The sequence below is a fragment of the Centropristis striata genome, chromosome 23 (assembly GCF_030273125.1).
Source record: "Centropristis striata isolate RG_2023a ecotype Rhode Island chromosome 23, C.striata_1.0, whole genome shotgun sequence".
Lineage (NCBI taxonomy): Eukaryota > Metazoa > Chordata > Actinopteri > Perciformes > Serranidae > Centropristis > Centropristis striata.
This window is the reverse complement of record NC_081539.1, coordinates 23,470,539-23,492,053: the sequence shown is the minus strand read 5'-3', so window position 1 is coordinate 23,492,053 and position 21,515 is coordinate 23,470,539. Positions and strand designations below refer to the sequence as shown.

The window sequence follows — 21,515 nt, the reverse complement described above, 5'->3', positions numbered from 1 at the left end:
TCCATCTGAGACAGCAGAGATGGACATAGATTGCACTGAGGCCCAGCCATTTGCCATTCACAGCAAAAAACCCAACCCAATAGGTCAGGGTGGGAGTATAGATGTTGAAACTCTCAACGCCGATATATATAGAAAAGTGTTCAGTCGGCAAAATAAACTGTTGCAGGAAAAAACCTCAGCCAGCACAGAAGTCATTCCCAGAGAGGAGCTGGTCTGCCTCGGGTAAGAACAGTACAAAGAGACTCACATACACACTGAATTCTCATATTTTGTTCATATAAAGTTATTTTAGTTTAACCCATAAGAACCCATGGTGACACCTGTGTATCAAACACTAAAAAAAAACTTCTATAATCTCCCATATTCATCTTTATTCTTCACATTAACTCATTAAATCCTTAAGCGACACATACTCAACACCCTGGTTAGTCTAGACGGATTTCAGAATAAAGGCCTTCTATAAGAAGTGAGGAGCATTTATGGGTACAAGTCAGGAACCGGCCTACCTTATATATCTCAAGGGTGCTGAGTCCAAAAAAAATGGCTCCCAAGCAAAATTTGGAGTTTTTGACCTTCTAAATTGTATATCAAATGGCCACCAAATTGCCCATTTTGCACAGTCGTTGGACCATTTCCCCTTAGTTTTTTTGTAAGTAGGCAATCAAGATGAGGAAATTAAGTTTCTAGATCTATATTCTAGGGTCAGAGCAAGAATATAGTGGAGGCTCAGTGTCTTTTTTATGCATATATATATATATATATATATATATATATATATATGCAAAATACCAACTGGAACATTTAAAAGTGATATTGATTTAATATTTATGTAGGCCTTAAAAAATGACACAAATAATGCTTAATTTCACCTTAAAAGTTGGTATTTTGCATATATATATATAAACATACAGAAGAAACTAGAAACTTAATTTCCTCATCTTTGATTGCCTACTTACAAAAAAACTTGTAAGTAGGCAACTGAGCAAGATGGGCAATTTGGCGGCCATTTTGATATGCAAATGAGAAGGTCAAAAACTCAAAATTTCGCTTGGGAACCTTTTTTTTGGATTCAGCACCCTTGAAATAAGTAAAGAAGATCGATTTCTGACTTGTACCCATAAATGCTCCTCACTTTCACTTTTTGGACAATTCCGTCTAGACTAGGTGTGGTGGTCATGTGACTTTGACAAGAAGTGACTTCTTAAGCCAACACTTAGTGTTTTTTGTGAATGTTTCAAGATTAGTCATTGATTTTATTTCAGTTGGTATTGTATTCCAGATTTTACAACCTTTAAGTGAGAGAGCTGACTGTCCAAAAGTGGTTCTACGGAGTTGAATCCTGCAGTTTCCCTCCACTGTGTTTCTTGTTACTAAGAAGATGATGGGTTAAGTTAGGGTTAGGTTATGTTGAGCTCCAGTCTGACTTTGATCTTGTTGTGTTCAAGGTTCCCCAACCTGGCGCAGACCTGCTACATGAACTCCACCCTGCAAGGCCTCCTGACGCTGAGACCTTTTGTTCACGACATCATCAAGCAGAAGAAGGTGTGGATGTCTCACCCCGGATCTAAAGTCCTCAGGTACAGCACCTCCTCACACACTCTCACTCTTTAGTTTGGTTAAAGGTTTGAAAAGTGCTTGGATTTTGGATAAAGTGCTTGAAAATGCTTATTTTGTGTGCTTGCTTGCAAAAGCACACTAACTACTATTCACCGGGCTTATTCTTATTTTTCTTCCGTTTCTTCCGTGTCATTTTTCGGTCGACTACTCCTCCCAGAGTTTTGGTCGCACATACACAAAAAAGGTATCAAACCGATCGGCTCGCCCATGACAAGTGTGCTATGACTTTTCTAAGGGTTTCGACAAACGGTTTTCAAATTATTGGGCAAAAACACGTCAAAAAATCCCCCCAATGTAACCCTATGGAGAGTCTAGAGTGGGGAAGTCATCAAACAGAGTGTAGAGGGAGAGAAAGAATTGTCAAAAAATAAATTTGAAAACTGCGCTCCAGGCCGCAAATTTCACTCTACAGAAATAATTTATACATAGAAACGTAGGAAAATTTGTCCTCTCACTCACAATCCTCTGGTAAAGCTGTCAGAGTTATAGTTTGGGCGCAGGACGCACAGATGCACAAACAAAATGCACCAACTGCCGCATCGGCTCCCATATTAAAAATGAAGGAAGATTTCTCAAAAAAAAAATTTAACAGTTTTTTAAAATCGCTCTAACAAAGCTATTTTTTCATTTTTCTTAAAAAAAAACATATGTAGATGTTCAGGAAGAACTCAGGACGCTCAAAGTGAAGTCGGATCAATGATAGCTATTATGGTTTTGCCGAAAATGCTTTCTGTTCGAGGCCAGAATTTCAAGTTTGTCGACCTCTGTCTGCTCACTTTGATGGAACTGTCTCCATCGTCAGTTAATTTCAGTTGATTGCTCTGCTCTGATTGGTCGACTCCACCTGGCCACGTGGTTGCTTAGCTACCAAAGCCCCCCCCCCCCCCTCCTCCAACACAGACATTCTAACTGATAACTGTCAGTTTACTCTAAGTAAACAGACTTCATAAAACACGAGACCTTATAACTTGACCATACATTGTCCAATCTGCCTCAAACTTGTCATGCATGATGATGGTTCATCACTTTTCAGTTCTACATAACAATAATTCATGAATTCCCGCCCTTTTTATTAGCCACGCCCCCTTTTACTAACTAATGAACCATTTGTCCTAGAAACTTGTATAAGATGTCAGATTACTCAGCATAGAGTCCGTTTAACTGGTGATTGATAACCCCGCCCCTTTTGATAAGCCACGCCCATTTTACTAACTAGTGAACCGTTTGTCCTAGAGACTTGTATGAGGTGTGAGTGTACTCAGCAGAAAGTCCCTGTTTAATCCGTGCCCCTTTTGATAAGCCACGAGAGTCACGGTCCAGAGGCAAGCACACAATCAAAATTTCTTTAGGAATTTTCTAGTTTTGTGTGCTTGCTTGCAAAAGCACACTAACTACTATTCACCGGGCTTATTCTTATTTTTCTTCCGTTTCTTCCGTGTCATTTTTCGGTCGACTACTCCTCCCAGAGTTTTGGTCGCACATACACAAAAAAGGTATCAAACCGACCGGCTCGCCCATGACAAGTGTGCTATGACTTTTCTAAGGGTTTCGACAAACGGTTTTCAAATTATTGGGAAAAAACACGTCAAAAAATCCCCCCAATGTAACCCTATGGAGAGTCTAGAGTGGAGAAGTCATCAAACAGAGTGTAGAGGGAGAGAAAGAATTGTCAAAAAATAAATTTGAAAACTGCGCTCCAGGCCACAAATTTCACTCTACAGAAATAATTTATACATAGAAACGTAGGAAAATTTGTCCTCTCACTCACAATCCTCTGGTAAAGCTGTCAGAGTTATAGTTTGGGCGCAGGACGCACAGATGCTCAAACAAAATGCACCAACTGCCGCATCGGCTCCCATATTAAAAATGAAGGAAGATTTCTCAAAAAAAAAAATTAACAGTTTTTTAAAATCGCTCTAACAAAGCTATTTTTTCATTTTTCTTAAAAAAAAACATATGTAGATGTTCAGGAAGAACTCAGGACGCTCAAAGTGAAGTCGGATCAATGATAGGTATTATGGTTTTGCCGAAAATGCTTTCTGTTCGAGGCCAGAATTTCAAGTTTGTCGACCTCTGTCTGCTCACTTTGATGGAACTGTCTCCATCGTCAGTTAATTTCAGTTGATTGCTCTGCTCTGATTGGTCGACTCCACCTGGCCACGTGGTTGCTTAGCTACCAAAGCCCCCCCCCCCCCCCCAACACAGACATTCTAACTGATAACTGTCAGTTTGCTCTAAGTAAACAGACATGGCTTTCTTCATAAAACACGAGACCTTATAACTTGACCATACATTGTCCAATCTGCCTCAAACTTGTCATGCATGATGATGGTTCATCACTTTTCAGTTTTACATAACAATAATTCATAAATTCCCGCCCTTTTTATTAGCCACGCCCCCTTTTACTAACTAATGAACCGTTTGTCCTAGAAACTTGTATAAGATGTCAGATTACTCAGCATAGAGTCCGTTTAACTGGTGATTGATAACCCCGCCCCTTTTGATAAGCCACGCCCATTTTACTAACTAGTGAACCGTTTGTCCTACAGACTTGTATGAGGTGTGAGTGTACTCAGCAGAAAGTCCCTGTTTAATCCGTGCCCCTTTTGATAAGCCACGAGAGTCACAGTCCAGAGGCAAGCACACAATCAAAATTTCTTTAGGAATTTTCTAGTTCTTACTGTATTTCTCTTGCAATCTGTAGATTTGGCACTTTCATCTAGTAAATTTGCGCGGTTTGTATTTTTATTTTTTATTCATACTTGGCCTTAATATGCCGTCATAGTCAAGTTCTCCTCGTACAAATCCATGTGGTTCTACGACCAAACAGAGACGTGGGGACCCCATTTAGATATCCACTGAAGTTAGCAAATATAGTTCTTCGCCCGATAAAGGGTTAAATATCAGTTTCTCATGTAGTGCATTACTTTGTGATTGTTTGTTATTATGTGTTCTCAGTTTTGTCTGTAAATTGAATCATTCGTTCCAAGTAATATTCACTAAACGAGTTAATTGGCTTAATTAGTTGATATTTCAAAGTAAAATGTAATTGAGGGACATCAGTGAATCTGCGATTAACTTGTGTATTCTCATAAAAATATAAGTTGTTCTATTAAATAAATATTACTTAGAAACAGCCTGAGTAAAGATTTAAGAGATTTAAAGTGGCAAATCTGCTCAAAAAAAGTCGCAGATTTACGAGACAAAAGTGGGAAAAAAACAACTTTTTTCTCGCAGATTCACCACTTTAAACCTCATAAATGTGAACCTTTTTTACTCGTAGATTTGACAACTTAATCTCGTAAACTTTTTTTCTCAAAATATTACCCCCCTCCCCCAGGTCCGTATGTTTTTTTTTTTTACACATTCTGTCTGTATGTAATATCCTCCAATATTCTCTGGGGTTGAAATTTGGGATTTGCAAGTATTTCAATGAGTGCCCTATTAAGGGTTAAAGTAAAAGCACCGAATTCATATTTCTTTGTAGAATTTGTATAGATGAAGAACGAATATTGAGATTAGCAAACTGTACTTTTGGTTGTTAAAAGTGTAAAACCATTGCTGTCGGTATGGTTGAGGGAAATTACCCCTTTTAGCATGTAAGTACTCATCTAAAACATGCAACTTAGAACCGTTGTAAAGTCCTGGAAAAGCTTGAAAATGGACCTTGAAAGTCCTAGCAAAGTGCTTGAATTTGACCACTGAAAAAGTGTATGAACCTTGTTTACGGCACAGCACCACAGTTATCTCTATTGAACGACTTCTACACTTTTAAAATGTCCATCTTCCATCTTTAATTGCTTTCTTTGTTTCTGTGCAGGATGCCCATGAGTTCCTCAGCTCCTTGTTGAATCAGATGAAGTCTCTGAACTTTGACCTGCAGGAATCAGCAGTTAACATGGGCTTCAAATACACCTGCCCTGTTGATGCTCACATCACCTTCCAGATGTTGAGCACCAGGACCTGCAAAGGGTATGAACACACAGCCACACTTATATTCACAGTGCATTTTTTCTTCTTCAAGGAAAGGTTTTGGAAGAAAACCTCTCAACCAAAGTGTATAATCTGTGCTATATTTTCATTTCAATTGTCTCTTTATTCTATAGATGCGGTAAACAATCCATGAGGGAGGAGGACTACATCAACCCGTCCCTAGACCTGGTGCATGGCGGCTCAGTAAACCAGTGTCTAAAGGACTACCTTAAAGTAAGCAAGACACCCATTCAGTGATCAATCCATCATCTGCTCATTTACTCAGATTTAAAGTGACCGATCACTTAAATGTGATCTTGTGATTGTGTGTGATCCTGTCATCCAACTCTGGTTTTTATTCTAGTGGGACTCGATTTTATTTGTGTCTTGTGTGTTTAGCGTGAAAATTTTGGTCATTTTGTGTCTTTTTTTAGTAATGTTGTGACTTCTGTGGGGTTTTTGGGTCATTTTGTGTCTTTTTTTAGTAATGTTGTGACTTCTGTGGGGTTTTTGGGTCACTTTGTGTCTTTTTTTGGTCATTTTGTGTCTTATTTTAGTCATTTTGTGTCTTTTTTTTGGCAATGCTGTGTCTTCTGTGGGTTTTTTTGGTCATTTTGTCTTTTTTAGTCATGTTGTGTCTTTTTTTTAGTAATGTGTCTTCTGTGGGGGTTTTGGGTCATTTTGTGTCTTTTTTTTGTCATTTTGTGTCTTTTTTTAGTCTTTTTTGTGTCTTTTTTTAGTAATGCTGTGTCTTCTGTGGGGTTTTTTGGTCATTTTGTGTCTTTTAGTCATTTTGTGTCACATAAAATGTGATATTGAATTTTTTTTTCCTTTCAAAACACTATCATGCTCAATAAAGAATTCTAAATGTTGCAAATGTGAACAAAGGTTGCAAAAATAACATTTTAAATGTGTTATGTCCCCCTGCAGTTGGACCAGTTGGAGTATCGGTGTGAGTGTGGTGCAGAGCAGTCAACGCAGCGGCCATCCTTCTTGACCCTGCCAAAGTGAGTATTACCGTCCACCATAGACATCTTATATATTATTATATATCATTTTAAAACATCTTCAAATGAATACACAACAGGCAAAGCAGTTTCACTTTCTTTTGTCTTCATCTATCAGTGTGTGATCTGACCCCTTTCCCTCCATCTCTTCCTCTCCCTTTGTCAACAGTGTACTGATCCTGCAGCTGAAGAGATTCAGCTTCACCAAAACCTACGACCTGGTGAAGGTGCAGAGCCCTGTTGTTTTATCAAGAGAGCTGCTGGTGAATCCAGAATCTAGCGTTGCCGAACAGGTAAGACTACTGAGAAGTGTTTTTTAGAAAAAACAGGGAGAAATCATCCTTTAAAATGTACAGTCCCTGTAGTCAAAGTGTCTGCATGTCTGGCTAATTGCTGGTATCTCTTTGTTTTTTTCTAGACAACAACTCGCTACTCTCTGGTGAGCATCGTCAGCCATTTAGGATCCACAGCCAACTCTGGTAAGTGTTTGGTTGCAAACACACATTAGTCTAGACGGAATTGTCCAAAAAGTGAACGTGAGTGGTTCTCAAGCGAAATTTTGAGTTTTTGACCTTCTCATTTGCATATCAAAAGTGCGGCCAAATTGCCCATCTTGCTCAGTCGTTGGACCATTTCCCCTTAGTTTTTTTGTGAGTAGGCAATCAAAGATGAGGAAATTAAGTTTCTGGATCTATAGTCTAGGGTCAGAGCAAGGATATAGTGGAGGCTCAGTGTCTTTATGTATATTTATATATATGCAAAATACCAACTATTAAGGTGAAATAAAACATTATTTGTGTCATTTTTTAAGGCCGACACAAATATTCAATCAATCACTTTTAAATGTTCCAGTTGGTATTTTGCATATATATATATATATACATACATAAAAAAGGCACTGAGCCTCCACTATATTCTTGCTCTGACCCTAGACTATAGATCTAGAAACTTAATTTCCCCATCTTTGATTGCCTACTTACAAAAAAACTAAGGGGAAATGGTCCAATGACTGAGCAAGATGGGCAATTTGGTGGCCATTTGATGACTCAAACTCAAAATTTCGCTTGGGAACCATTTTTTTTTGGACTCAGCACCCTTGAGATCTGTAAGGTAGGCCAGTTCCCGACTTGTAGCCATAAATGCTCCTCACTTCTTATAGAAGGCCTTTATTCTGAAATCCATCTAGACCAGTAGTTTTCAACCTTTTTGAGCCGCGACCCCCAATTTAACATGCATGTTGTCCGTGACCCCCGCTCACTGAACATAATCTCACACACACAGTTCAGATCACCCAAAAAAGAAACAAAATGACCAAAAAAGACAAAAATTGACCACAAAATGATCAAAAAAAGACACAAAATGAGCTATCAAGACACAAAATGACCAAAAAAAGACACAAAATGACCAAAAAAGACACAAAATGACCAAAAAAAGTAACAAAATGACCAAAATAGACACAAATTTACTACAAAATGACCTAAAAAGACACAAAATGACCAAAAAAAGAAGTAAAAAATTACCAAAAAAGACACACAATGACCAAAAAAAGAAGCAAAATGACCAAAAAAGAAGCAAAACGACCAAAAAAGACACACAATGACCAAAAAAAGAAACAAAATGACCAATATAGACACAAATTGACTACAAATTGATCAAAAAAGACACAAAATGATCAAAAAAGACACAAAATGATCAAAAAAGACACACAATGACCAAAAAAAGAAACAAAATGATTAAAAAAAAGACAAAATGATCAAAAAAGACACAAAATGACGAAAATGATTTGGCGATCCCCAGAAATCATCTCGCGACCCCAGTTGGGGTCCCGACTCCAAGGTTGAGAATAGCTGCTCTAGACTACATGTTGAAAATTAGTCAAATTTTATCATTTACAAATCGACTTCCCCTCCAGCTGTATAAGAACGTGTCCCCTCCTCTTCTCTCAGGACATTATATTTGTGACGGAGCCTACAGACCGGGAGATAATAAAGACCGATGGCTAACTTACAACGACAAACACGTCAGTGAGACGACCGGCGCGTCTGTCTGCCACAATCGCCAACAAACAGCCTACCTCCTGTTCTACGTGAAGCAGGTAAGGCAACAGCTCTTCTCTATGGACAGAAATATGTGTCTTTCTGAAGAAGCTGATAGACACACACACTAGGGTTGTCAAAAGTAATCAGTACTCAAAAAAGTATCGATACTAAACGTTGTATCCGGATACGATACTCATTTTCAAAATTATCGATACCGCCCAAACTTTCGTTTCAAACTGACCTGTTACTGATGTTATCGTAGCATTAATGTTAGCCGTGTTATTATTAGCCATTAGCCGCAGCTAGCAATTAAAGGCTGATGTCACGTTAATGATTATAAACAACGTAAATAAATAAATAAATAAATCAGGCACGTAGTATGCCCATATTACGTTAATTGACACAGTGTCAGTATACACAAGCATAGAGTTAATAAGTTTATATTAATGTTGGTGACTGAAAAGTGTTATTTTCTGAATGAAGCAGAGAAAAGTCGACTTACTTGACTAATATTGTGCACAGCATACAACCTCAAAATATTGTTCTAATTGTTATTGTTTATTCTATTTTTTGCACTACCTCAGACCTGAAGCTTGTTATCATAGTTGCAGTTTATATTTGCACAACTGTTTTTATTATAGATATTTAACCTGTTCTGTTCATTGTTCATTCATTCTTTCTTATTAATAATTTTGGTCATTTTGTGTCTTTTTAAAATAATTTTGTGTCTTTTTTTAATAATTTTGTGTCTTTTTAAAATAATTTGTTTCTTTTTTAAAATAATTTGTGACTTTTTTTTAAAATAATTTTGTGTCTTTTTGGTCATTTTGTGTCTATTTTAAGTAATTTAGGGTTTTTTTCTGTAATTTTTTTGGTCATATTGATACTGCATCCAGCGGCCCCCAGGTAATTTGAGTTTGAGACCCCTGCCCTAAAGCCTGTTTATGGAACAATAACCGAATCTTGATTGGAGATAAAATGGTTAACTGGACACTATGGAAAATGCTGGGATCCTATATGTCTTGGATTTATTCAATAACAATAAAAAAACAGTTTCTGAGTTTCAGTAAAGTATCGCTTTTCATGTAATCAAGTCATCAAGTATGTTCAAATGCAAAGTACCTCATCCAGTTGGCTGGGAAGCCCTCTTTATTTGAAATATTGCTAACGCCGTATAATTTATTGCAGGAACAATGGGAGATTGACATGGTTATGGACATAGATTTGAATAATATTAATGATAATTTAACTAAAAATCATATTTTAACTGTCTATGATTTTTTTTACCTTATATGGTAAAATTCTTATTGACTGCAGGGTTCTAATTTATTACTATTCCATCGCCTTGATCTTATTATTCTAGAATGGACAGAATTCTCAAGCCTTTAGGAGTCTCACATCTGTCAGCTCACTTTTAGAAAGACCTTGGATATAACAGCCAGATATAGAAGAGCTTTCCAAATGTTTTCAGTTATTTAGATAATTATCAAGACCTGCAGAGATGTTTTCTTGCTTTTGCAGACGCCAAAAGGTATGAACTTAATTTTCTTTTGTCTAAACTGTTGTGTTATGAGATGATTATTACTGAATTTTGACATTATTCATATTTTTTGATAATTCAATTTAATATTTGTGTGTGAAGCAGCTGATTATGTGTCTGGCATATTTGCTAATGTACGGTTTTGTATATTTTTTAACAGAGAAACTGTCAAGATGACGTGGAAGTTAGAGACGAGCCATGCTTCGGCCCACAAAAGAGGTAAGATAATGGCTTCATATTAATATTCTTGTTGTTAATTTGAATATATTTTATTGTATATGGTATCATGTATGTTATTTTACTCAATTTGTGTGTCTTTTTGTGTGATTATTCTATAAATATTTTCCTAAATGTAAAACTTTTAACCCTCTGGAGTCCATCTATTTTTTGAAAATAAACATGTTTTATTTACAGTGATAACTTTATTTATATATGATATGTAGACAAGCTGAGAAAGTCAGTTGAAAGTTCAATCAAAGGAGCTTTCACAGTGTGACATTTATGTTTCTAGACCATTTTTAAAATGTGAATTTTCTTTCTACAATGAAAACTATTACTATTTTTAATTTATATGCAAATAGACTGTTTTGCAGTTTTATTAGGGCCTCGGGGCAATCGCACCGAGCACTATTGTTATACTGTGGATGTTTTCTTCTTCCTCTTCCGGACGCAATTTCATCCCGCTACTAGTCCTACATCTTGAAGAGTTGCAGGACAAATTATACATCAAAACGTGCAGTTTGATCGGTATGAATCTGTGAGAAAGAAGTAGTTTTTTCCCCACTTTTGTCACGTAAATCTGCGACTTTTTTCGAGCAGATTTGCCACTTTAAATCTCTTAAATCTGCACTTTTTTTTTTGTAGATTTGGCACTTTAATCTAGTAAATTTGCAACTCTCCCCCGGTTTGTATTTTTATTTCATAGTCAAGTTCTCCTCGTACAAATCTATGTGGTTCTAAGTTCCAAATATAGTTCTTCGCCCGATAAAGGGTTAAAATGAATTCAACTTATACTGTTTATATTCTGCTTCCACAGCCTCTAATATTTTTTTGTAATTTTGTCTCTTTTTTTGGTCATTTTGTCTTTTTTTTGGTCATTTTGTCTCTTTTTTAAGTAATTTCGTTTTTTTTTCTGTAACTTGGTGTCTTTTTTTTTGGTCATTTTGATACTGCATCCAGCGGCCCCCAGGTAATTTGAGTTTGAGACCCCTGCCCTAAAGCCTGTTTATGTAACAATAATCGAATCTTGATTGGAGATAAAATGATTAACTGGACACTATGGAAAATGCTGGGATCCTATATGTCTTGGATTTATTCAATAACAATGAAAAAACAGCTCCTGAGTTTCAGTTTTAAAATTACAAATAGACTGTTTTGCAGTTTTATTAGGGTCACGGGGCAATCGCACCAAGCACTACTGTTATACTGTGGATTTCTTCTTCTTCCTCTTCCGGACGCAATTTCGTCCCGCTACTAGTCCTACAACTTGAGGAGTTGCAGGACAAATTATATATCAAAACGTGCGGTTTGATCGGGATCGGTGTGCTATACGGAATACGAATTGTTTGCGATGTAAGTTGCGAAAAACTGCCCAAAATTTTGCATTGAAGTGAATGGGATGGACGAAAAAAATGAGCGAAAAAGAACAATAATTGGAGATTTTTAAACGTCTATTTCTCCAGCATAATTTCACCTAGAGACTCCATTTAAACTTTAAACAGTAGACACAAGTCTTGTGTATCGGTGTATCAATCCACGTTGCGATAGGTCATATAGTTTTTTATCAATCCCTGTTCAATGACCATGATCATTTTCGGAGAAATTCTGAGATTATAATGGGTGTGTATTGCACGGAAAGTTCGTGTCACAGTGTGATACGAACATTCCGTGTGTAGAGGGAGAGAAAAAATTGTCAAAAAATAAATTTGAAAACTGCGCTCCAGGCCGCAAATTCCACTCTACAGAAATAATTTATACATAGAAACTTAGGAAAATTTGTCTTCTCACTCACAATCCTCTGGTAAGGCTGTCAGAGTTATAGTTTGGGCGTACGACGCACAGATGTGCCACCAACACCACCAACAGCCTCATTGGCTCCCATATTAAAAACGCAGGAAGATTTCTGAAAATTCCTTCCTGCATAGGAAGTTGACAAATTTGAACCAAAATCTCCTGGACTTCAGAGGTTTAAATGAATTATTATCGTGATTATTGTCTCTCCTAAACATTTCCACAAGGATGTCCACTTCTGAAAGACGTTGAGAGCATTGTGAACGCAGTTCACATTTGACTAATTATCTGGATTTCTTTATTACAGTGTCATTATTGAAAAGGAGCCAAAACAACCCACTGTGGTCCCCGACACCAAAAAGTCCTGGTGGCGTAGGTTGTTCTGTCGTAAGAAGGTATGTTTGTCTTGCAACATAATCACTGACCAAACTGGTGCAGTCATTTGTGTCACTCAGCTGTATTTAACTGGTTTTATGTTTTTTTTTTTAATACCAAACAAGCAGCAGAGTCCTGTGGAAGATGTGAAAGACGACGCACAGACTACATCTACTGCCACAGAAATAAGGTATGTTATTATTTTACTGTTGTTGTTGCAATTTTAGTTAATTAGGGCCACGGGGCAATTGTGGATCTTTTCTTCTTCCTCTTCCGGACACAATTTCGTCCCGCTACTAGTCCAAATTATACATCAAAACGTCAATTGTTCGGGATCGGTGTGCTATTACTTTTCTCTACAGAATACGAATTTTTGAAAACTGCCCAAAATTTAGCATTGAAGTGAATGGGACGGCCGTAAAAAAATGAGCGAAAAAGAACACTAATTGGATATTTCAGATCGCTCTTACAAAACTGTTTCTTAATTTTTCTTCATAAAAAACAACTAAAACTAACTAAAATTATAGTGGAAATGTCTTTGGTTTTCCTCTTTGTCAACTTTTTTCATACGTAAACCTTTTTGGTTGATACCCCATTACAAAAAACTAAAACTAATAAAAACTAAACTAAAACTAAGCATTTTCCAAAAAATAAAAACTAATTAAAACTAGCAAACTCTCTCTAAAAACGAACTAAAACTAACTGAATTTGAAAACAAAATTGACAACGAAATCAAAACTAAAACTAATGAAAAATCCAAAACTATTATGACCTTGTTTCTTTCATGTTCACCTTCATTGTCCTCATAACTGTGAGTGGACCATGCAGTAGAATAACCATCTTTCTTCTCTTTTATCAGCAGTATCAACACCAGCGAGGAGTCTCAGCATGAAGATGGTGTCCAGGAGGTTTCATCCGCCCCTGAAACTTTAGCCTCAGCTGCAACTGAGGATGAAGAAGAAGACATGGAGTTGTTGTCTTCTTCTATGTGTTTTTTTTCTTTAATCAGCAGCATCAACGCTGACGAGGAGTCCGAGGAAGGAGCTGGTGTTCAGGAGGCTGAAGATGAAGAAGCAGCTAGTGCTAACCCCAGCATCCAGTTTGAAGATGGTGAAGCTGTGGAGAAGGCTTCATCCACCGCTGTGATTCTGGTCTCAACTGAGGATGAAGACGTACCAGAAGACACAGAGTTGTTGTCTTCTGCCCCAGAAGATAAGTATATGTCCTTTTGTTTTATTAGCAGCATCAACAAGGAGTCCGAGGAAGAAGCTGGTGTTCAGGAGGCTTCACCCACCGCTGAAGATGAAGAAGCAACCAGTGCTAACACCACCATTGAGCCTGATCACGATGAGCCTGTCGAGAAGGCTTCCAGTTGGCTTCACTGGCTGGTGCCTCGCCGTAAGGTATGTACCACCAAATGTTGCTTATCAAACTGTTATTATGGATCCCGCTGCAATAAACAACAAGACAAGACCTGTGACACTAGGATTGGTCAGGGCCAGTGGTGTAGTCTACATGATACACAGGTATACACCGTATACCAGACCTGGGCAATGGGCGGCCCGCTGGCCACATCCGGCCCGTTGACTGTCCTTGTCCAGCCCGCGTGAGGTTACCCAGAAATTAGAAATCAATATAAGGCACTGCCCTGACCGTTCATAGCACCGTGGGAAAGGTCTTGTTGTGAACTGCAGTGGGATCTATAATAATGCGATCATGTAACATATTCATTCTGCATGCTGTGTATTATGTGCTCTTATTTGTTGTATTAAACTTTTCTTTTTGTTCTGACAACCAACAGAAACAGAAGGTGGAGACCGAACCTCCATCTGAGACAGCAGAGATGGACACAGATTGCACTGAGGCCCAGCCATTTGCCATTCACAGCAAAAAACCCAACCCAATAGGTCAGGGTGGGAGTATAGATGTTGAAACTCTCAACGCCGATATATATAGAAAAGTGTTCCTTCGGCAAAATAATTTGTTGCAGGAAAAAACCTCAGCCAGCACAGAAGTCATTCCCAGAGAGGAGCTGGTCTGCCTCGGGTAAGAACAGTACAAAGAGACTCACATACACACTGAATTCTCATATTTTGTTCATATAAAGTTATTTTAGTTTAACCCATAAGAACCCATGGTGACACCCGTCTATCAAACACTAAAAAAAACTTCTATAATCTCCCATATTCAGCTTTATGCTTCACATTAACTCATTAAATCCTTAAGTGACACATACTCAACACCCTGGTGTGGTGGTCATGTGACTTTGACAGGAAGTGACTTCTCCAAAATGTGGCTGTGACTGGAAACAGAAATGTAAAAAAAGTAGCTAATTTTAAAGTTTATTTTTGCCCGTCGCCAAATATTGTTAAATTGAAAGAGCTCCAAACTCCCATAAACCATTGCTGTCTTTTTTTTCCTCCCCCGTTTTATTTTATTTTATTTATTTTAGCAGTCCATTCAGCTGTTACTTTTTTTTTTATTATTATTTTTTTCCTATCTTCCTTATTGCACTACTTTCTGCCAATGTATGCCAATAAAAATATATTTTTTTAAAGTTTATTTTTAGTGACTAGGCTAAATTTAAACCCAGCTATACAACAATAAGGAGAAGAGAAAGAAAGAAAAGAGAAAAAAGGATTATACAATTATAATACAAAGGATAAAAAGAAAAACATTGCAACCAAATCCAAAATAACTACTTAGACTATAAGACTTTAAGAATGAATACAGCTCTGGTTTGCTTTAAGCCAACACTAAGTGTTTTTTGTGAATGTTTCAAGATTAGTCATTGATTTTATTTCAGTTGGTAATGTATTCCAGATGTTACAACCTTTAAGTGAGAGAGCTGAATGTCCAAAAGTGGTTCTTTCTTGTTCCTCCAGAAGATGATGGGTTAAGTTAGGGTTAGGTTATGTTGAGCTCCAGTCTGACTTTGATCTTGTTGTGTTAAAGGTTCCCCAACCTGGCGCAGACCTGCTACATGAACTCCACCCTGCAAGGCCTCCTGACGCTGAGACCTTTTGTTCACGACATCATCAAGCAGAAGAAGGTGTGGATGTCTCACCCCGGATCTAAAGTCCTCAGGTACAGCACCTCCTCACACACTCTCACTCTTTAGTTTGGTTTATAGCTTTGCAGGTCATCATTATGTGACAATAACTAATGAAGTATATCTTTTGTCTTTGTTTTTTCAGACGGTTTGTAGATGTGGGACACAGCCACTTTAACAGCAACAAGAGAGAGGCAAAAAGTGTCCTGGCTGCTTTTAAAGATGCTGTCGCTGAGTTTAACTCAGAGTTTAAGGACCATCAGCAGAAAGTAAGTGTAATGACCCCTCTGAAAAGACAGGACACAATTTATACATTTTACATTCTCATGTACTCATTAATACACAACACTACACGAGAATAACCTGACTGAGAATGTACACACAGTATTTCTCTCAGACTTTTAACATGCGCGCACACAGTGGAGCCACAGGTGGCTAGTTAGCTTAGCTACTGCTACTCGACAATGCTACACCAGCGACACACATGAAATCATACTATCACATAAGTACCCCCTTTTTTTTTTTTTTTAAAGAGCACACAGCACCACAATTATCTTTATTGAACGACTTCTACACTTTTAAAATGTCCATCTTCCATCTTTAATAGTTTTCTTTGTTTCTGTGCAGGATGCCCATGAGTTCCTCAGCTCCTTGTTGAATCAGATGAAGTCTCTGAACTTTGACCTGCAGGAATCAGCAGTTAACATGGGCTTCAAATACACCTGCCCTGTTGATGCTCACATCACCTTCCAGATGTTGAGCACCAGGACCTGCAAAGGGTATGAACACACAGCCACACTTATATTCACAGTGCATTTTTTCTTCTTCAAGGAAAGGTTTTGGAAGAAAACCTCTCAACCAAAGTGTATAATCTGTGCTATATTTTCATTTCAATTGTCTCTTTATTCTATAGATGCGGTAAACAATCCATGAGGGAGGAGGACTACATCAACCTGTCCCTAGACCTGGTGCATGGCGGCTCAGTAAACCAGTGTCTAAAGGACTACCTTAAAGTAAGCAAGACACCCATTCAGTGATCCATCCATCATCTGCTCATTTACTCAGATTTAAAGTGACTGATCACTTAAATGTGATCTTGTGATTGTGTGTGATCCTGTCATCCAACTCTGGTTTTTATTCTAGTGGGACTCGATTTTATTTGTGTCTTGTGTGTTTAGCGTGACAATTTTGGTCATTTTGTGTCTTTTTTTTTGGTCATTTTGTGTCTGTTTTTAGTAATTTTGTGTCTTTTTTTAGTAATGCTGTGTCTTCTGTGGGGTTTTTGGGCAATTTTGTGTCTTTTTAGTCATTTTGTGTCTTTTTTTAGTCATTTTGTGTCTTTTTTTTAGTAATGCTGTGTCTTCTGTGGGGTTTTTGGGTCATTTTGTGTCTTTTTTTGTGATTTTATGTCTTTTTTTAGTAATGTTGTGTCTTCTGTGGGGGTTTTAGGTCATTTTGTGTCTTTTCTTAGTCATTTTGTGTCTCTTTTTAGTAATGCTGTGTGCTCTGTGGGGTTTTTTTGGTCATTTTGTGTCTTTTTTTAGTCATTTTGTGTCTTATTTTAGTCATTTTGTGTCTTCTGTGGGGTTTTTTGGTCATTTTGTGTCTTTCTTTAGTCATTTTGTGTCTTATTTTAGTAATTTTGTGTCTTTTTTAGTAATGATGTGTCTTCTGTGGGGTTTTTTAGTCATTTAGTGTCTTTTTTTAGTCATTTAGTGTCTTTTTTTGGTCATTTTGTGTCTTTTATTGTGTCTTTTTTTAGTTATTTTGTGTCTTTTTTTAGTAATTTTGTGTCTTTGTGTCTTTTTTTTGGTCATTTTGTGTCACATAAAATGTGATATTGAATCCTTTTTTTACTTTCAAAACACTATCATGCTCAATAAAGAATTCTAAATGTTGCAAATGTGAACAAAGGTTGCAAAAATAACATTTTAAATGTGTTATGTCCCCCTGCAGTTGGACCAGTTGGAGTATCGGTGTGAGTGTGGTGCAGAGCAGTCAACGCAGCGGCCATCCTTCTTGACCCTGCCAAAGTGAGTATTACCGTCCACCATAGACATCTTATATATTATTATATATCATTTTAAAACATCTTCAAATGAATACACAACAGGCAAAGCAGTTTCACTTTCTTTTGTCTTCATCTATCAGTGTGTGATCTGACCCCTTTCCCTCCATCTCTTCCTCTCCCTTTGTCAACAGTGTACTGATCCTGCAGCTGAAGAGATTCAGCTTCACCAAAACCTACGACCTGGTGAAGGTGCAGAGCCCGGTTGTTTTATCAAGAGAGCTGCTGGTGAATCCAGAATCTAGCGTTGCCGAACAGGTAAGACTACTGAGAAGTTTTTTTTTAGAAAAAACAGGGAGAAATCATCCTTTAAAATGTACAGTCCCTGTAGTCAAAGTGTCTGCATGTGTAGCTAATTGTTGGTATCTCTTTGTTTGTTTTCTAGACAACAACTCGCTACTCTCTGGTGAGCATCGTCAGCCATTTAGGATCCACAGCCAACTCTGGTAAGTGTTTGGTTGCAAACATACATTGGTCTAGATGGAATTGTCCAAAAAGTGAAAGTGAGGAGCATTTATGGGTACAAGTCAGGAACCGGCCTACTTTACTTATTTCAAGGGTGCTGAATAAAAAAAAAAGGTTCCTAAGTGAAATTTAGAGTTTTTGACCTTCTCATTTGCATATCAAGATGGACCATTTTCCCCAAGTTTTTTTGTGAGTAGGAAATCAAAGATGAGGAAATTAAGTTTCTGGATCTATAGTCTACAGTCAAAGCAAGAATATAGTGGAGGCTCAGTGTCTTTTTTATGTATATTTAGATATATATATATATATATTTTTTTTTTGACTCAGCACCCTTGAGATATGTAAGGTAGGCCGGTTCCTGACTTGTACCCATAAATGCTCCTCACTTCTTATAGAAGGCCTTTTTTCTGAAATCCGTCTAGACCAGTAGTTCTCAACCTTTTTGAGTCGCGACCCCCAATTTAACATGCATGTTGTCCGTGACCCCCGCTCACTGAACACAATCTCACACACACAATTGGGGTCCCGACCCCAAGGTTGAGAATAGCTGCTCTAGACTACATGTTCAAAATTAGTCAAATTTTATTTTTACAAATCGACTTCCCCTCCAGCTGTATAAAAACGTGTCCCCTCCTCTTCCCTCAGGACATTATATTTGTGACGGAGCCTACAGACCGGGAGATAATAAAGACCGATGGCTAACTTACAACGACAAACACGTCACCGAGACGACCGGCGCGTCTGTCTGCCACAATCGCCAACAAACAGCCTACCTCCTGTTCTACGTGAAGCAGGTAAGGCAACAGCTCTTCTCTATGGACAGAAATATGTGTCTTTCTGAAGAAGCTGATAGACACACACACTAGGGTTGTCAAAAGTAATCAGTACTCAAAAAAGTATCGATACTAAACGTTGTATCTGGATACGATACTCATTTTCAAAAGCATCGATACCGCCCAAACTTTCGTTTCAAACTGACCTGTTACTGATGTTATCGTAGCATTAATGTTAGCCGTGTTATTTTTAGCCATTAGCCGCAGCTAGCAATTAAAGGCTGATGTCACGTTAATGATTATAAACAACGTAAATAAATAAATAAATAAATCAGGCACGTAGTATGCCCATATTACGTTAATTGACACAGTGTCAGTATACACAAGCATAGAGGTAATAAGTTTATTTTCATGTTGGTGACTGAAAAGTGTTATTTTCTGAATGAAGCAGAGAAAAGTCGACTTATTAAACTTCACTAATATTGTGCACAGCATACAACCTCAAAATATTGTTCTAATTGTTATTGTTTATTCTATTTTTTGCACTATCTCAGACCTGAAGCTTGTTATCATAGTTGCAGTTTATATTTGCACAACTGTTTTTATTATAAATATTTAACCTGTGGTTCTGTTCATTGTTCATTCATTCTTTCTTATTAATAATTTTGGGGTCTTTGTTTTTATCCTGGTGGTATCGGAAATGGTGTCGAGTATCGAATATTTTCCTGAGTATCGGTATCGAGTTGAAAATTTTAGTATTGTGACAACCCTAACACACACACACACACACACACACACACACACACACACACATTCACGACCACAGAGGAGATAAATGAGCAACATGGTATTAATGAAATGTGTGTTTTTTTGTCTTCTCAGCAGTAGAAAAGAATCATCGTTGGAGGACCAAAATTTCTTTCCAAAATTTCTTTTTTTCTTTCTTCTGTTTCTTTCTTTCTTTCTTTCTTTCTTTCTTTCTTTCTTTCTTTCTTTGAGGTTTCTCCTCGTTTTTATCACCTGTCAAAGGGTTTTTTGAGGAGTTTTTCCTGGTCCACGGGTTAAAGGACAGAAGGTGTTGTACTCTGCACAGTCTGGAAAAAAAACTTTCTTTCTTTCTTTCTTTCTTTCTTTCTTTCTGTCTTTCTTTCTTTCTTCTGTTTCTTTTTTTCTTTCTTCTGTTTCTTTCTTTCTTTCTTTGAGGTTTCTCCTCGTTTTTATCACCCGTTAAAGGGTTTTTTGAGGAGTTTGTCCTGGTCCACTGTGACGGTCAAAGGACAGAAGGTGTTGTACTCTGCACAGTCTGGAAAAAAAGTTTCTTTCTTTCTTTCTTTCTTTCTTTTCGTCTCTTTCTTTCTTTCTTTCATTCTTTCTTCTCTTTTTTTTTCTTTCTTTCTTTGAGGTTTCTCCTCTTTTTTACCACCCGTTAAAGGGTTTTTGAGGAGTTTTTCCTGGTCCACTGTGACGGTCAAAGGACAGAAGGTGTTGTACTCTACACAGTCTGGAAAAAAAACTTTCTTTCTTTCTTTCTTTCTTTTTTCTTTTCGTCTCTTTCTTTCTTTCATTCTTTCTTCTCTTTCTTTCTTTCTTTGAGGTTTCTCCTCTTTTTTATCACCCGTTAAAGGGTTTTTTGAGGAGTTTTTCCTGGTCCACTGTGACGGTCAAAGGACAGAAGGTGTTGTACTCTGCACAGTCTGGAAAAAAAGTTTCTTTCTTTCTTTCTTTCTTTCTTTCTTTCTTTCTTTCTTTCTTTCTTTTCGTCTCTTTCTTTCTTTCATTCTTTCTTCTCTTTCTTTCTTTCTTTGAGGTTTCTCCTCTTTTTTACCACCCGTTAAAGGGTTTTTGAGGAGTTTTTCCTGGTCCACTGTGACGGTCAAAGGACAGAAGGTGTTGTACTCTACACAGTCGGGAAAAAAAACTTTCTTTCTTTTTTCTTTTCGTCTCTTTCTTTCTTTCATTCTTTCTTCTCTTTCTTTCTTTCTTTGAGGTTTCTCCTCTTTTTTATCACCCGTTAAAGGGTTTTTTGAGGAGTTTTTCCTGGTCCACTGTGACGGTCAAAGGACAGAAGGTGTTGTACTCTGCACAGTCTGGAAAAAAAGTTTCTTTCTTTCTTTCTTTCTTTCTTTCTGTCTCCTATTCTTTAAAAACGACATCCATTGCACATCTGTCCGTCCTGTGAGGGATCTCTCTTCTAGTGCTCTCCCTGAGGTTTCTCCTCTTTTTCATCACCCGTTAAAGGGTTTTTTGAGGAGTTTTTCCTGGTCCACTGTGAGGGTTAAAGGTCAGAGGGTGTCTGTAAAATACATGTGTTTCCATCAAGCCAATTTCATGCAAATCCTCTAAATTCGCATTGAAAACTGTTCATGGGAACACCACTGTTCTTCTTGTTCTTTTCTTTCTTTCTTTCTTTCTTTCTTTCTTTCTTTCTCTCAAACAACATCCAAAAAAAATTGTGAAAAATAAAACTATGGATAAAAAAACTATGGATTTTAATAATTTAATTAATACAAGTTAGCTAATTTCAAATATTTAGCTAAAAGTAATGGATAAACAGTTGAACTGATTAGCTAAAAGTAGCTGATAAACAGTTGAAATGG

The 21,515-nt window shown here is 37.4% G+C and overlaps 1 protein-coding gene across 3 annotated transcripts; it reads left to right on the top strand.

Moving 5' to 3' along the window:
* Nucleotides 1–1,467: 1,467 nt before the first annotated feature.
* LOC131962045 (ubiquitin carboxyl-terminal hydrolase 37-like) lies at nt 1,468–20,851 on the top strand. 3 transcript variants are annotated; one of them, XR_009389906.1, is made up of 21 exons: nt 1,468–1,577; nt 5,438–5,589; nt 5,724–5,823; nt 6,520–6,596; nt 6,766–6,889; nt 7,015–7,075; nt 8,543–8,691; nt 10,336–10,394; nt 12,493–12,580; nt 12,686–12,750; nt 13,420–13,963; nt 14,362–14,606; nt 15,516–15,647; nt 15,758–15,881; nt 16,240–16,391; nt 16,526–16,625; nt 17,569–17,645; nt 17,815–17,938; nt 18,066–18,126; nt 18,791–19,275; nt 19,370–19,722. XR_009389906.1 is itself a non-coding variant. In XM_059326998.1 (21 exons), the coding sequence occupies exons 2-21, from the start codon at nt 5,474–5,476 to the stop codon at nt 19,804–19,806; spliced, it is 2,553 nt and encodes an 850-aa protein (XP_059182981.1). In that variant the 5' UTR covers nt 1,468–1,577; nt 5,438–5,473; the 3' UTR covers nt 19,807–20,851. The 3 variants fall into 3 exon arrangements, 2 of the variants coding, with proteins under 2 accessions (XP_059182981.1, XP_059182980.1); XM_059326998.1 differs by lacking the exon at nt 19,370–19,722 and adding an exon at nt 19,801–20,851 and having other exon boundaries at nt 18,791–18,939; XM_059326997.1 differs by having other exon boundaries at nt 18,791–19,722.
* The last annotated feature ends 664 nt before the right edge of the window (nt 20,852–21,515 follow it).